Source organism: Vanacampus margaritifer, chromosome 12 (assembly GCF_051991255.1).
Source record: "Vanacampus margaritifer isolate UIUO_Vmar chromosome 12, RoL_Vmar_1.0, whole genome shotgun sequence".
NCBI classification, from domain to species: domain Eukaryota; kingdom Metazoa; phylum Chordata; class Actinopteri; order Syngnathiformes; family Syngnathidae; genus Vanacampus; species Vanacampus margaritifer.
Window position 1 is genome coordinate 14,418,029 of NC_135443.1, and position 14,001 is coordinate 14,432,029.

General features: G+C 41.9%; 1 protein-coding gene across 2 annotated transcripts; it reads left to right on the forward strand.

Annotated features, from left to right (window-relative positions):
• Positions 1-582: 582 nt before the first annotated feature.
• On the forward strand, positions 583-13,868 carry rrbp1a (ribosome binding protein 1a). Of its 2 annotated transcripts, XM_077581929.1 has the most exons (27): positions 584-826; positions 2,455-4,054; positions 4,474-4,628; positions 4,713-4,835; positions 5,409-5,561; positions 5,675-5,793; positions 5,904-6,057; positions 6,903-7,041; positions 7,149-7,330; positions 7,406-7,437; positions 7,532-7,607; positions 8,862-8,899; positions 8,991-9,048; positions 9,147-9,181; positions 9,259-9,325; positions 9,414-9,503; positions 9,605-9,691; positions 9,767-9,856; positions 9,935-10,027; positions 10,144-10,194; positions 10,284-10,364; positions 10,448-10,531; positions 11,509-11,571; positions 12,017-12,100; positions 12,559-12,657; positions 13,114-13,257; positions 13,345-13,868. In XM_077581929.1, the coding sequence occupies exons 2-27, from the start codon at positions 2,473-2,475 to the stop codon at positions 13,381-13,383; spliced, it is 3,918 nt and encodes a 1,305-aa protein (XP_077438055.1). In that variant the 5' UTR covers positions 584-826; positions 2,455-2,472; the 3' UTR covers positions 13,384-13,868. The 2 variants fall into 2 exon arrangements, with proteins under 2 accessions (XP_077438056.1, XP_077438055.1); XM_077581930.1 differs by lacking the exon at positions 11,509-11,571 and having other exon boundaries at positions 583-826.
• The last annotated feature ends 133 nt before the right edge of the window (positions 13,869-14,001 follow it).

The following is a 14,001-nucleotide window of genomic DNA, read 5'->3' on the forward strand; positions in this document are numbered from 1 at the left end:
TGAAGTCATGAAAAATGGGACCAAAAACACAAGTTTTGCATTTATATCTTTGTTCAGTGTTGATTTAACAAAGCATGAAGCAGAAGTCATTTTTTACATTTTCTTCTCAGTCTCTTTGTGTAATACACAAACCTCTCTTTTCAAGATTACTAATGTAATTAAATACTGTACAATAAAGTGTTTTATTTACAGTATTTGTCAAATATGGTACTTGATCATGCCCTGTGACTGTGATTGACTGGCAATCAATGACATGTTACCACAAAAAAACTATTGCATTCTGTTTGGGAGCTCAGCTGTGCATATATATAAGTTACCTGTCATCGAAACAAATCACCGCTCTCACAGTGTAAAATTAGTTGCTTTAAATTAAAGTTATGGTACACAATACTTTAATATTTAGGCTACCCCCACATTCATCTTGAGCAAAAAAAATATTAAAAATTTAAACAACCGCCCTTTGTTTAACAGAGAGAGGGGGGACTGAAATGTGAGCCTATTCATATGACAAGTGAATCGAAAACTACAACTCCCAGCTTCCACATTTCCTGTATGAACGCATTCCAGCCAATCACAGTTTCCCTGGATTAACGCTAGCAATCTGGGGCACGGGGCCAGCACGTCTAGCCAGCTAGAAGTGCCACGACTTCACAGTAGTCCAGCGGTTGCCCGGCGGAGTTCGAGGGAAGATATCTGGGAAAACGCAACTAAACTAAACCGCAGCAAATACAGTGAATCGAACGTCACACCGCAATCTTCAATTGAAAGCTCTCGGCAATCCCTGTTTTTCTTTGAGCCAAGCAGACACATTCTCATCAGTAGCGAGGTAAGTGGTGTGGGAATGGGAATTTTCAGATTCATAAAGCCAGGGAGAGAACTAGCTTGCCAAGCTACCTCCTGCTTAGACCAAATCGGCATATTTGTGCGCATAAACTTCACTGAAGTTATTTTGCCTAATCTGTGTTTCGCCTGCACATGTTATAAGAACGTTTCGGCTGCACTTCTCTTGACACGTCATGCTAAAAAGTTCACGTCGCTAGCCAAGTTCATTGATTCCCACTGTTAGCTAAAATGCTACCGTGAAAATGAGCGATTAAATGCATATAATACTCGAATAATTTCACAATTACACACCACATTTGCCAGTTTGACAGATAGAGGTTTTTTTTTCATGTCTCTTAGTATGGTCAGCATTAAGGCAATACAGTAGTTTATAAAGTGTTGTTTTACATCAAATGCATATGCGGATGTGTAATTAGAGTTGTAAATGGATGGGATTATGTTTTAAATGCAATAAAAGTGTTTGGTTCCAATACACCAGCAACTGTGTGTGTTTGCGTGCTCGTGTGGGCGCGTGCATGTGAAACTGTCGGCTGCTGTGCAATGTACACGTATTGACTTTCGGACACGAGTCGACACTTACCTGCTTGTTGGAAAGTTAATAACTTTATATTGAGCCAATATTTAGACTATCAACAAATACACGTACGTGTGTGTGTGTGTGTGTGGGGGGGGGGGGGGGGGGGTCGTAATCTTTCTGTTGTATAATCATTAAATCCAAGTGTGAATGTACTTAATCGGTACGATGCATTTCTTTGGGATTATGACATCAGCGTCTTTATTTTCTAAAGAGTCTAAATCTGCAGGAAAGGGGACTCTGAAAGATACAGTCACCAGAAGAGTGTGAGCGCAGATGTCCTGATGTGTGACGTGACATTCGAGCTTGTATAAACTCTTCCCTTTCTGCCAGTTTTTTTAGACCCTGACACGAACAGAGCTTCGGGACTCTGTGAGCCTACTGTATAGTCTTGGTTTTAGTGAAAGTCATACATTGCAAAAGGGATTTACGGGTTAAAAAAAAAGTAAAGTTCATCATTTGTGTAATGAATTTGAGAACTGAACTTTTAACTACATTACTGCTTTTAGTAAGGTTGAGTACATCAAGTTAAGCACATTTCATAGTCAATATAGCCTAAATAATAATGAATAGATTCTAAATTAAGAAAATACCTGGTTCCAATTTATTTTGGCCACTTACTGCTTAGATTTTTGTAGCCTCAAGACTAGGAATTTTGAAAGTGCAAAACAGGGACATCTTGAGGCAGTTACAGGTATAAATTATGTGCAAAATTATTCTCAATCAGTAGGCTCAGGCAACCTTTTAAAAACTAATCAGTCTGCTAGTTTGCAGAAACATTTTGTTGATTTTTATTTGAGTTTTAGCTTCCTCGTTTTTAAACCACAACTTATTAAGAATTTCGGGGGATTCAAGAGAAACTACAGTGGAACCAAAAGTCAGTAAAGTACAGTGTGAACTGGTGCCACTTGATCAGAAATTCTTATCCATATCCATATCCTCAAAATCTTGGACTGTACCATCCTAAACCAGGAGCCCCCTGTATTAAATTTTTGCTACACCATTCCATGTTGAACGATTTGTTTCTCTCTTTTTAGGTGAACTAACTTTGAACAATGGATATCTATGACCCCCAGACCCTTGGTATAATAGTTTTTGGTGGATTCATGGTGATCTCTGCAGTTGGGATTGCTCTTTTCTCTACCTTCTCTATGAAGGAGACCTCTTATGAAGAGGCACTGGCGAAACAGCGTAATGAGTTTGGTAAGATACCATCTGGACGCACAGAGAAAAAGAAAAAGGACAAAACGGCTGATAAAAAGAACCGTGGAAAGAAGAAGGAAGAAAAGCCCAATGGAATGATCCCAGAAGCTAAAAAAACAGATGGGACAAGTCAAGCTGATCTAGTCTCTAAGCCACGTGCTGCACCAATTCTGGCTACTGCTCCTGCCTCTCGATCTGTCTCTGAGGCAAAGCCAAATGCAACCCCCACACCAGTGAAACCACAACCCAAAGCTGCCAAACCATCCCCAATTCCTGCTGAGTCCTCACCTGTACCTTCGCCTAAAAATAAGAAAAAGAAGAAGGCGGCCAAGACTGAACCAACCTCTGCTCAGTCTCCACTTGCAGTTTCCCCTGCACAGGGCAAACCCTCACCAGTTCCTGCTTCAGTCCAGGCCCCAGAATCTGCCAAGGCCAAAAAAGCGGCTGCCTCTGCCCCATCCAAAGTAGTTCCCCCAACTTCTGCTCCTGCTAAGGCTTCCCCTGCTTCACTGTCTAGCAAATCTACTTCCAAGTCTGCTCCTCCCTCTGCGAAATCCGGCAAATCTGCTCCTGCCTCTGATAACTCTGCCTCAGCCAAGTCCGCCCCCGCCTCAGCCAAGTCCGCCCCCGCCTCAGCCAAGTCCGCCCCCGCCTCAAACAAGTCCGCCCCCGCCACGCCCGCCCCTGCCACGCCCGCAGGTAAGGCGGCCACAAATAAGGCCGCCCCGGCCACTGGCAAGTCCGCCACTGGCAAGTCCGCCCCGGCCGCAGACAAGTCCGCCCCCGCCTCAGCCAAGTCTGCCCCCGCCTCAAACAAGTCCGCCCCTGCCACGCCCGCAGGTAAGGCGGCCACAAATAAGGCCGCCCCGGCCACTGGCAAGTCCGCCCCGGCTGCAGAGAAGTCTGCCCCAGCTGCTGGTAAGGCGGCCACAAATAAGGCCGCCCCGGCCACTGGCAAGTCTGCCACTGGCAAGTCCGCTCCGGCTGCAGAGAAGTCCGCCCCGGCCGCAGACAAGTCCGCGCCAGCCGCAGGTAAGGCGGCCACAAATAAGGCTGCCCCGGTCACTGGCAAGTCCGCCACTGGCAAGTCCGCCCCGGCTACAGACAAGTCTTCCACTGGCAAGTCTGCCACTGGCAAGCCCGCCCCGGCTACAGACAAGTCCGCCCCGGCCGCTGGCAAGTCCTCTGCCCCCGCCCCAAACAAGTCCACCCCCGCGTCTACCAAGTCTGCGCCAGCATCAGGCAAGTCTACCTCGGATGTATCCAAGTCTGCCGCTGCACCAACCAAATCCTCAGCAGCACCCACCAAGTCTGCCCCTCTTCTTGAAGCTGTCACTAAAGATGTCCCTGTCATGGCCGTACCCCCTGTGGGATCTAGTGCACCAAAATCTCAGGAGCCCAAGAAGAAGGCCTCCAAGAAAAAATCTGAGAGTGGTAAGTCGAGGAGCACGAGCAGTTCTGCTTCTCGTTTCTGTGTATTAGCTGCTGTTTTTTTCTTCTTTATGAAAATGTTTTTTTCAGTTTTCTTATTTCGTTAGTTTCATTAATTATACTAGCTAGCCTTGCCACATACTTTACTCAAAATTCTTGCTTTTTTTTAAATTAGAGCAAAAAAAAAAATTATATCTGTGTTTTTATGACCAAAAAATATAGACATTTAAACTGAAAAATGCAGTATATAAACACTGGTAATTGTGTCTGCTTTTATATTGTAACTGAGAATAATTTTATCTTAAAACAAAGTAACGGAGCGATTTGAGACAATCTCAAGATTCATTAAAACTGCCAACTGCCTTAATTTCATCCACTGTATTGCTTTGTTTGAACTGTACATTTTGTATTTGCCTCTACAGTGGAAGCCGGGGATTCCGCTGACACTCCACTTTATCTGCCCTACAAAACTTTGGTGTCCACTATCAGCAGCATGGTATTCAGTGAGAGAGAAGCTCACAGGCTCATCGAGATGTTGTCTGAGAAAGCTGGCATCATCCAGGACACCTGGCACACGGTATGGACATTTTGAAGTCACTGCGGGCGTGGCTTGCACAGAGGGACACACGTGTAAGCAAATGTGTTTCCTGTGCATTTGCAGGCCACTCAGAAAGGAGACCCAATTGCCGTGCTAAAAAAACAATTGGATGAGAAGGAGAAACAGCTGGGAGCTCAAAAAGAGGATTCCTCTGCAGCAAAGAACCGTCTCAGAGATCTCACTAAGGTTTGAGCACATCTATGTCTACTCAAAATTCAGGTATTTTTATGAAATCTATCCGCCAGACACACAAATCTTGTGTACACTCTGGGTGTTGACGTTAATTTAGCTAGAAAACTGTTGTTGTTATTTACACTATGCATGGAACTCCTTTGGTATAATATATGAGAACTTGCTGAAGTCCTTATTTTCCCCTCTAGCTGGCACTAGAGGAAAGGTAATGCATTCTCAAAAAATCTCTAGTTGTCCTAGAGGAAAGGTAATGCATACTCAAAAAATCTCTAGTTGTCCTCAGCATACAACTGAAGCACATATTTATGTCATTTAGCAAAATCCCTGAATGTCTTGCTACATTTACTTTATTATCATTAATGAATTATCTATGTATATTTTACTTAACTATTAAAAATAGTGCTGGTATGGTAAAGAATGCCTATTAATTGAACATACATTCCAATTTGTGTACTAAGTGTTTGAACTTTCAGGCCGAAATCAGTCGTCACCACATAACCCTGATAGAGATTATCCTAAAATTTGGGGAGGGAAAAACAAAAACTTTACTCTTTTTGTGCTGATTAGGAGCTTGCTGCCGAGAAGTCCAAGGTGGCTAGTGTTGAGACCAGGCTGAGCTCCCAGCTAAGCAAGCGGGAGCAGGAAATGATTGCTTTGCAAGCCCGCATGCAGGCCAGCTACCAGGACAACGTAGCACAAACCCAGAAGCTTAATGCCAAGGTATTGTAATATAAATTCCCCCAATGTAGTCAGGATTGGCACATTTTAGTCTGCAATTCACATTAAAATCTTCTGCTCAATAGTTTTGATAAAAATATGAAACTCTCTGTTAGATTTTCAATCTGCAAGACCAGATAGAGAAGGGTCCCAATGCGCAGCTGGCCCGTCTCCAGCAAGAGAACTCTATTCTCCGTGATGCCCTCAACCAAGCTACCAGTCAGGCTGAGAGCAAGTAAGCGTTCCTTCAGTCACGTTCACATTGAGCGCATTGCCAACAGATCTTCTTTTTTTTTTTTTAAAGCATGTGTTTTGTCTGAAATTTTTTCTTTTTCCTGTCCCCAGACAAAATGCGGAGTTGGCCAAACTGCGTCAGGAATGTGCAAAGCTCACCAAGGAACTTGGAGAGAAGACTGAAATTCTGCATGCTGATGAACACGTGAGGAAAGGGTTGGAGGCTAAGGTTTCTGCCACCGAGAAGCAGCTCTCTTCACTGCAGGTTAGATCACTAGCTATTTATTATTTATTTTTCAACATCCAGTTAGATATAGTTTAGTGTCTTTCAACAAGCCTAGACCTTGCCCAATATTATGGTAAGTTAATTACGCTGACATCACAGACTGGGTTGGAATGCAAACACACAAAAATGCTACAATCTGTACATGTCTAAGGGTCTCTCTGCTCTAGTTTATTATAACTCAAGAATAAAATTAAAACAAATATAGAATGCAGTGACAGGTGACTTTGGTACATGTATTTGTATCTTGAGTCATCCCGCCATCTAATTTGTCACTTATGTATGCTTTCGGTTTCTGTTCTTTTGGAGCAAGTGAGTCAGCGCTTCCTGGCAGTCAGCTGTTTAGTTTCTTTAATCATGAACTCAACCTATTGTAGTTGAAGGTCTTGAAAACTGATTTAACTGTACGCCCAAATTGACGTACGAATAAAAGACAATGCATCTATGGATCTCCTCACTAACCATGTGTCGAGATAATTTTTGTTTTCTTAAGCTGAGCTATGATTGGTCGTTACCTGTGTTCATTTCAGCAGACAGCAAGTGGCAAAATAGCCGCTGCCCTGAGATGGATAAGAATTGGTGGATTTTGCTACTGAATTCATATTCCACAAGTGCAATATTAATTACAATGTCGTGTTTAGACTAGTTGGGCTGCATAGGATGTATGCCTCCCTCAGTGGTTTAAAAAAAGTATTTGCAAAAGTACTCCTTTAATTTGATCATTAAACTCCTTGTGTAGTTGTAATTTGCCTTCATGTATTATCACGTGTTTAGTCTTTGCTGCCTCCTGCTGTTTGACCTTTGCAAATTGTTTTTGACATTGTCAGGCCAACCATGCCGAGAGCCAGCAAGGGTTGCAAAGGAAATTGGAGGAGGTCTGTGAGGAGCTGAGAACTACACAAACTGCAAACAGCAGCCTGCAGGACTCATTGAAGAAGGCCCAGCAGGACACCGGCGCATTCTCAGGTCAAGAATCGAATGAACATGGCACCTTGTATTTAATAATGTGTGCATCATGGCATCTAATTGCCCTCTTGAATGGCCTGTACTCACGATGCTGACCCCCCATGTAGAGTTTCAGATACGAGTGGGAAATCTTGAGGCTCAGGTCAAGGAGCGCGGTGCTCAGGTCAATACTCTCACTGCTCAGCTGGAAGGAACACAGGTTGAAAAACAACAGCTTGTACAACAGTTGGCATCCATTAACTCTTTGCTGGCGGCCAGTCAGAGTAAAAACGAGCAGGCTCCTGAGCAGGTGTGTTTTTGTTTTGTCAACTTTGCTTTTGTGCTTATTGACCACCATTTAACATTGCATTTTTTTACTCACCAGATGAATGCAGAACTGCAGCAATTAAAACTCAGGTACGTGTGTTTTTAAAATAACCATAACATTGTTAATACTTTGATGAAACATTGTCCGAATATGTTTGAATCAAACTCTACATGCCCTGTGCAGTTTGCAGGAGAGGAATGACCAGTTGAACACTCTACAGGAGGAACTGAAGCAAAGTCAGATGAAGGCAGCGGCAGCAGTAAGTGTTAAACGCAAGTCAAATCCATTTTATTTGTATAGCATCAGCTCACAACAGAAGTTAAGTTGTCTTAAGGAAGAGATCTCAAACAGAACCCAGAATCTGGGAATCAACAATCTGCCTCGGCCAGTTGAGTTGCGATGGAGAGAGGGACAGAGGATAGACAGAGAGACAAAACAGGATAGAAGCATTGAGGAACCGGGGGTACGATGAGAGAACAATGGGCACAACAAAAGTCATCAATATTCCCATGCTGACAGCGACAATAACGATACTGGTCCCTGGCCTCACCACCAATAACAAGTAGATCAATGTGAGTGTGCAATGGCGCCGCCGCCATTTGTACAACCCAGAAGCAGGGAGCAACAGCCAGCCACAGGAGAGAATGAGAGAAAGACAAAGAAAAGTGAAGCAGGTTAGTAACATACTACATGGTTAGCAATACGTAGGGGTGTTCTGATCAGGGTTTTATGCTGCCAATTCCGGCATGATCATCCATGAGTGAGATTGGTCAATACCGATCATATGGATTAGCTGCTCATTTTTCAATTTAGTTTCCCACTAGCAATTGTTTTAATAATCAATAAATCTGTCAAGTATTTTTTTTAGATTAGTTGATGAATCCGATTTTTTTCCCAACATTCTATCCAAATTGTCCATGCAGTATTAAGAAAAGTGTGAGGAGATGAAGTACATATTGCGGGCGATCAGTTTTTTTGGATTGTTAATGAACGGCATTGGTCGACATATGGCGATCATGTAATTTTTCATGGAAATCGGCTGATCGATCGAAGCACCACAACGGGACCCCTAAAACTAGCTGTATCCTTAGTAATTTAACTGTGATGTTTTTAGAAACTAGGTGAGATAAATAGTTAAGGCTATATAGAAAGGAGGAAGGGAAGCTCAGTGCGTCATGGGAAAATCCCTGGCAGTCTAGGTCGATGGCAGCATAAATGACAGCCATTTAGTGCTTTGCGTGAAAGGAGGAGTATTTTACATTGTGAGCAATAGGGTTGGGCATTATTTGAAAAGGTGAGCTAACCAGAGTTATTTTTTGGCATGAAATGGTATCAAAGTCTGCACTAACATTTGGAATGTTAGAGTTCCACTCAATTCTCAGTGGTCAACCCTAATGATTAAAAAATTCTGACCTTTATAAATAGTGTCATTACAAAACAATGGAACTATTGTCTTATTTAAAATCTGTAAATTACGAATGGCCTGGCGAATCACAAACTTTAATTCTTTCAGGAGAGCACCATTTCTGAGCTTGAACAGAGACATAAGAGGTATGTTAGAGGGTGACTTGCTATTGTTTTCACTTGGCATTCCTGACATGTTCATGGTCTGATTGTTTTGACATGATCACCATCTTTTTAGTGAGGATGCCAGCCTCATCACCTCACTTCAAGATGAACTTAAAAACCTCAAAGAGAAGGTACAACTAAAGGACACTACAATGAGTACACGTCACTGCCTTCCATGCAGAATAACAAATTATCCTTTTGGTTTATTTTCACGTGTTTTCTCTTCCAGCAATCTGCTGTCTCTGCAGAACAGATAAAGAGCAGGTAAATAGCGCCGAAGAAAATCTCTATTCCATTTTATGGGTCAGAGATTTAAGTTTATCTTTCATGGTTGTGTTTAGTCTAACAGAGAAGGAGGCCCTTGTCACGTCACTACAAGAGCAGCTGAAGGAGTCGAAACAAAATGAAGTGAGCATGTCTGGAATTCTTGTCATTGAGAACACGTCGCATTCCAATCGCTTTGCTGATGTGTGTGTGTGTGTGATCCAATTTTCAGGCTGTAATGATCCAGCTAAAAGGTTTTCAAAGTGAAGCCAAAGAATCTCTCCAAAAACTCTTCCCTCTTGTACCCCTAGAAACACAACAGGTTTGGAAACTGTTCCTAAAGCCTTTTTTTTTTTTTACAATTCTGATCATGTTCCTTTAAAAGCCTGCTTACGCCTGCCCTTTTTTTTCTGTGCACCTTAGCCAAATTGGTTACAGGGTTTCACGATGAAAGCCCAGGATGTTCTAAGACAGCATAGCCAGCAATCCCAGTCAAGTCAGGAATCACCTGTAAGCCACAATCTTTTTGCTGTCTCACATACTGGCTACACATGATTCCATATGTCACAAGTGAATTTGTTTCAGGAGTTGCTTGAAAAGCTGAAGGAGGCCGAGGAGAACCACAGCACCCTGCAAGCAGATTGTGAACAGTACAGAACAGTTCTAGCTGAAACGGTAAAGGAATGATTGCAGTACACAAATTCTTGAAAAGTGGAGTGTTTATAGTGACAGATTTTTCTGCTTCCGCTACAGGAAGGAATGCTGAAACATCTGCAGAAGAGTGTGGAGGAGGAGGAGTTGGTGTGGAAGTCTAAAATGACAAGCTCAGAGGAGCAGCTGAAAGCAGTAAGTTATATTTACCTGGCTAAAATCCTTCTTTTTTTTTTTTTTTTTAAACGGTTGCAACACTTGAATCCCACTGTGCTTTTTCTCTAACATACTCTATCTCTTTTTGTCACCAGGCTTTGAATGAAGTACAAAAGCTGGAGTCAGAAAACCAAAGTATAAAGCAGGTTGGTTAGTTCCCCCCAGCAAATCAAATTTTTATGAATAAACACAGCATTTCAACTTCTTTGGGTGTGAAACTGCTTGTGTCTTGCAGCTAAAAGAGCAGATGATGCTTCTGGAGGCGCAGCTGGAGAAGCAGTCAGATAACCAATACATGGCTGAGGAGATGGAGCAGGTAGTTTTTCAGGAAACGTGCAAAAAAGCTTCTCGATTGAAACGACTTCATGCATTTAACCGCACGATGGGTTCTGTGTTCAGCTAAGATTGCAGCTGTCTGGCAGTCAGAACCAATTGGACTTGGCCCACAAGGAGGTCCAGGCGCACAAGGAGGAGCTGGCTAAGGTTTTTTTTTTCTTTCAACCTTAACTTTACCACCTAGATTCCTATTAATTCATTTAGGGTCTGTTCACATTTCAGATGAAGCAGAAAATAGTATGTTTTGCATCACACATTTTACGCTGAGATTTTTACTTCCTTTCCCGCAATTTTTCTTCCTTTGGAGATGGTATTAGAGTTGTAACGAGTTGTGTTTCCCAATACTAAACACAGATGTAGTACATCCATTATTTTCAGGGGTTGTCCGATTCCACTTTTTTTCCATCACACCAATACGAGTACGCGTACTCAACTCTTGAGTAGTCACCAATACAAAGTAACAATACCACTAACACTTTTAAAATATAAAATAAAAAAAGTCATTTTTAATGAAAGACCTATATATCCCAATATGACTCTTTTTTTTTTTTTTTTCCTTCTTCTTTTGTTGTGTGCATGAAATTAATGGCAATTTTCTGTTCTTCTAATTAATTTTTTTGTATACAGTATTCCCTTACTTTACGCCCCCACAATAAGCGTATTTTCGTGAAGTAGCACTTAACTTTCTTATTTATTCATTGTTGCTTTTTCAGGGGGGATTTACGTCATTACAAACCCCACACACTGCTCCCACCCCTCTAAACACTTGTTACACTTATTAAATGTAACTTTTAAAATGCAAAATGTAGAATAAATACCAAGCTGCTGATTATAGGCTACGTTCAACAATTGAGGTTAATGGATGCGCATTCTGCACCCCAGCAGGACGACAACGCATCTAAAGTTTGCATAGCCGTGAATGTTTAGCCTGCCGATATACACACATGTTGACACACGGAGGTTTAAATGGCTATATGGGTAAGGTTTCTACACCTGTGACTTTTTTGATTGGAATTGGTGCCTTTGTATATATAAGTTTCTAAGCTTTTGAGAAATCCCTGCACATTGATATTGCGGTGTCTTGTGGTATGTTATGTGTGACTAGCAACAACTTGCCATTTCAGGTCAGAGAGCAGCTGAGCGGCCAACGAGAACAGAACGGCCCTACACAGGCTCATCCTAGTCAGGTCAGGGTGCAGCCGTCACAGGGGCACCCTTGGGGCACCAGCCATTTCTTGTCAGAGCGTACAGGACAGTAACCCCGCCCCCAAACAATACTTTGGATTCAGGCTAATCTCAACTCAACTTTATTTATAGAGCCCTTCAAAGAACATGGATACAGAGCCAGTGTAGTTTCCAGTCTGTCCTGTACTGCTCTGACATTCCGAGACTTGATGCTAACATTTGTTGGTTGTAATGTGAGCTCACAACTAACCACTGGCCTCTTTTATGGCATGCAAGCTTCCTCTCCACTTGTTTGTTCAAATGACCGTGAGTAGAGCCTTCTGCCTAGAGAAAACTTGCAGGTCGAGCAGCTTTTGTGTGTGGATGTGTGATGCTAGTTTAGCGCAAGAATGTTTGCCGACACACATAGTATACACACCTATATTAAATCTGTCTGTGTGTCACCAGGTTTTATCAGAGTTGAATCAGACAACTGAGAAATTTGAAGAGGAGACTGCTGCCAGGCAGAAGCTGTTGGAAGAGTTTCAGCAGGTAGAAGCCAGTGTTGGTTTATGCAACTAAAACTATGTAACTGTGGTCACATCATCTTGTGAAACTCCTTTTCAAAGGTCTTAGATACGTAAAAAGTGGTACAGTAAATAAAACGATGAGCAGTTAATCAGTGTTATAGGCCGAAATGAATCTGTACTCACATTTGTGGCTGACTTGCTTCCTTCTGCACTGAAGCTACAATTAGAAAAAGATTTTTACCAAAACGGCTTATACAGTAATTTGTTCTTAAGTTATCATCATTTTGTTAATAATGCATAAACATAAATAACAAAGGACAAACCAATAGTATCAATTTGTGGGGGAAATATGTTTGTGAAATTTATCATAATTAAAATGGAGATAAACAAAAATGTGATAACCTTTTTTTTTTTTTTTGCTAGTAGAATGTCTCTTACAAGCCTATTTTGCTAACCTCAGTGTGTTTTGGCAACTTGTAGGCCCAGGCAACCATCACAGAACTTCAAACTCAACTGGATCTTCTGCGAGATTCAGCAGAGTCACAGCAAGGTGACTCAGAAGATGTTGCTCAGCTCAAGGTGTGGTCATAATCCAGTGTCCAATATGGCAGAGATTGTTCTTTTGACATTGTATCATCGGATTTGGCTATAAAATCCAAAGGTGTTTAATTAAAGTTTTTAATCTTAATCACTGAACAGTGCATTGATGAATAGAAGAATGATGCTTTTGAAATGTAACGGGGAAAAAATGTATTTGTTCAAACCACCAGCAGAGGGTAGCAGTGTACCGTTTTAGATTTAAAATCACCTGTTTGCCAACTGTTAACAGTGAAGGAAGTATAACTGCACTCAACAGCATCTTTCAGTTGTGAAACATATACTTGACCAGGGAACATTTGCGTTACATGTCTAAAGTTGTATCTAATATGATGACTGATCCCTTGCAAATGTGGACATTTTTGGTGGAATTCCAAATAGTATGACCTTGGGGGCAAGTTGTGCTGTAACAGTTATTTGCCTCTGCTGTTGCTGCAGGAACGTCTGGAGAAGGAGAAGAAGTTGTCCAAAGACCTGGGACAGGCAGCCACCAAGCTCCAGCAGCTTCTTAAAGCCACACAGGAGCAGCTGAATAAAGAGCGAGAGACGGTGGTAACACTACAGGAGCACATGGACGGCAAGGTAAGCGGAGATAAATACACACTTTTACAGTATATGCGATGACGCTCTGTTTAGTGTCGCTCAATTCTGCTCCTTTCTCCTGTCAAGGGAGAGCGTGTGGAATTAAAGGAGGGAACGTCCGTCTGAGAGGAAGCTCACCGTGTGGACATCAAACCAAATATGCCTTATGATTACCATAGTTATGCATTCCAAAACTATTTCTTTATTGTACTGTAGTTTATTTGTTTGTGGGTTGTTGTTGTTTTTTTGCAATGCTAGTAATCAAATGTTTGATATAAGCATTTCTAAGTATAGGATGAGCTCATGCTGCAGTCTTGACTGAAAACTCAACATTCCATCAACAATTCTGACTATGTCAGAAGAAGTGTATCAACCCTGCCTGTTAGTCCAAACATTCCCCCACGGTTCAGTGTTAAAAGGGAAACCGAGTGTACGTTAAACGTACATCAACCTGTGCAATTACTTTTTCTTTTCTTTTCTTTTTTTATGTGCTTGACTGGTGGTAACACTTCAGTGACAGTACAAGTGCTTCGGGCCTGCTTCTCTCCATAGCAGGCCACCAACTTGTGTTGAATTTGTATGAATGAATAAACTACAGTGTAACTATGTAACTGATAGTCTGTAATATTGTTCTGATTGCTGGATCAACATGTAGGAAGTTTTTATCTCAACGAAGTGGTAAAATTTGCACCAAATATTTTACTTCTGTTATTAATCAATGATGAATTTTAATGACAACATTCT